Here is a 2456-nt window from a genome sequence, read left to right as displayed (position 1 = left end):
CTCTCCCTTGGGCACTGGTGAGAGTTATTGCTGTCCTCTCTTGGAAAGAAGCAAAGGGCTCCGAGTACAGCAGTTCTGCCCTCCGAGGCAGGAGAGATGTCTCCCACAAAGAATTGCTCTCTGATAACTATCTAGCCCCTGTGAAGTGGAGCTTGGCTCGTGTGCAGTGTAGTGCAGAGAAGGTCAACGTATGTAATATAATGCTCAAAAATAGCAAAACGGACATATCTTGGGGAAAGTTATGGGCTTTGCTCTCCTAAGTCCTGAGAAATTAACTTCTGTTCAAAATAAAGTCTCCAATGCTTTGCCTTAGCCTTCTTCACAATCTTTTAAAGATATTGTGCTATTTTCCTTGAGGTTGGTATTGAGAAACATGAGGCTTTAATTTCAGCTGCACCCAGACTAAGGGCCCGTCTAGCACAGTGTCTCATCTCCATCAGTGTCCAAAAGGTACTGCTCAGGCACAAGTATAAAAACAGGCGAAGTATATTGTGATGATTTGCAAGGACAGGATATTTTTCTAAGCCCTAAGTGTGTCTTTATGGCTCCTAGAAGTCATACCCTGAACCAGTCCTTAGCTTGAGTGTCCTTGGTTTGGCATCTTGATTCAGGCATGCCGGATGAAAGGCAATGTAATCCTGCTTACTTTGCATGCATTACAATCTTTCTATATGCTTAAGATCTTTATCTTTAATCCTGTCACAATTATACTTTCCATAATTCTGACTACCGATACCTAGAAATGATAAGCAGAGCGTTGCATCAGTCCTTGCCATTATTTTGCAGAGGGATCTGAGAGGGGCGTGCGTCTGCCACACACAGCAGCCCAGCAATGAGTGAGAACCCACCCGCCAACCTCACTCCTGGAGATGCTCCAACTGGTCCCACTACACCACGCAAGGGGCCTCCCAAGTTCAAGCAGAGACAGACAAGGCAGTTCAAGAGCAAGCCTCCTAAAAAAGGAGTAAAAGGGTAAGGGCATCTTGGAAATAAACAAAACCATGCTAGATGGGTAGTTCCCCACTACCAAGCTTGGCTCCTGCAGTACCATCTTCCCTTGAGCAAGGAGCCAGGAGGCTTCCCCCTGCTCCCTAGTGCTGTCAGCTCTCACACCTGGAGCTGCTCCTTCTCATCTGCCGTCCACCGTCCACCCACACTTCTCCTTCTTGGCTGGGGGTGTTGGGCAGCTCCCCTTTCCTGGATGCTGCTGGCCCAAACTCACCCCTCATCTTTTCTCTTGTAGGTTTGGAGATGACATCCCAGGCATGGAGGGACTGGGCACAGGTAAGCGCTGCAGGATGTTGCTGTCATGTTCTGCTTTAACACAAAGGCAGTCACACTTCAGCATGGGTGAGGACTGTCTGGGGTGGCCTCTCTGTCTCCCTGGCCTTTCTGCAGCTCTCAGAGTTGCCAGAGAAGGCTGGTACTCCCTCTGCCAGCTGCCACGGTCATGCTTGTGCTTACATACACTGCGAGACAGAAAGGCTATTTAGGCACGCTTCAATTTCTGAATAATTTCACTTGGCTGCAAATGTGCTTGTTTGTCTTTGTTTTCTGCTAATACTCTGGCTAAAAATTTCAGCAGAATGAGGTTCTCAAAAAAAACGCCAAATGCTAAGCTATTAATACCAAAAATCACAGGAACTAAATCCCAGCTGGTTAAGTATTTGTGTTATCACCAGAATCCTAATTTTAAGAATTTTATACAACCATCTGGAATTGAGAAACACACACTGGATGAGCTGTAGTCAGTCAGAACTTTTTAGATATCAGTAACGACCGCACCTATCAATGAGTTACAGATCCCGACTGTTGTAAACCAAATTATTCAGCATCTGATTTAAGATTGCACATGTCTTCAAGGAGATGACAGTTCGACTACAGAGAGTTTATAAGAACACGAGAAACCACATAACCAGAATGAATTTTCACACCAGTCTACACAGTCAGTGAAGACGCTATGGGAAACACTGGTTTGCTTTTCCTCACAAAGAAAGATGCCACAGGAGAAAATACGCCAGTCTTGTTTGGTCTGATAGGTAGTACCAGATTTGGAGAGCTCACCTGCTTATTTAACCTTGAAGTGGAGTCTCATTCTTCTTGCTCTTCCCATCTCTAATAGTTTCCTGAGTAAATCAGTCTGTCTATCAACACAAAAGAAATCCGAGAATAACAGTGACCAGAAAACATTTCTCATTTTCTCTGTTTTGCAGATATCACAGTGATTTGCCCATGGGAAGCTTTCAGCCATCTGGAACTGCACGAGCTGGCCCAGTTTGGGATCATCTAAGGTGCCAGCATCTCTACTGGTGTCACCTGGTGACTTCATAGATCCCAGCATGGTCTTCATCACCTTTGACACTTATTTTTGGCCCTTACATTCACCTGCTCATGGGCAGGGTGGTTTTGTAAGAGCTAGATATGAGAAAGTCCTTTGCAGATTAATTTGGCAAAGA

At 45.4% G+C, this 2456-nt stretch overlaps 1 protein-coding gene across 1 annotated transcript; it reads left to right on the top strand.

Annotated features, from left to right (window-relative positions):
• Positions 1 to 832: 832 nt before the first annotated feature.
• PDE6H (phosphodiesterase 6H) lies at positions 833 to 2290 on the top strand. Its single transcript, XM_009983309.2, has 3 exons — positions 833 to 972; positions 1244 to 1284; positions 2214 to 2290. The coding sequence occupies exons 1-3, from the start codon at positions 833 to 835 to the stop codon at positions 2288 to 2290; spliced, it is 258 nt and encodes an 85-aa protein (XP_009981611.1).
• The last annotated feature ends 166 nt before the right edge of the window (positions 2291 to 2456 follow it).

The sequence above is a fragment of the Tauraco erythrolophus genome, chromosome 4, assembly GCF_009769465.1.
Source record: "Tauraco erythrolophus isolate bTauEry1 chromosome 4, bTauEry1.pri, whole genome shotgun sequence".
Taxonomy (NCBI): domain Eukaryota; kingdom Metazoa; phylum Chordata; class Aves; order Musophagiformes; family Musophagidae; genus Tauraco; species Tauraco erythrolophus.
The sequence above is the reverse complement of the archived record's forward strand: the minus strand, read 5'-3'. Positions and strand labels throughout refer to the sequence as shown.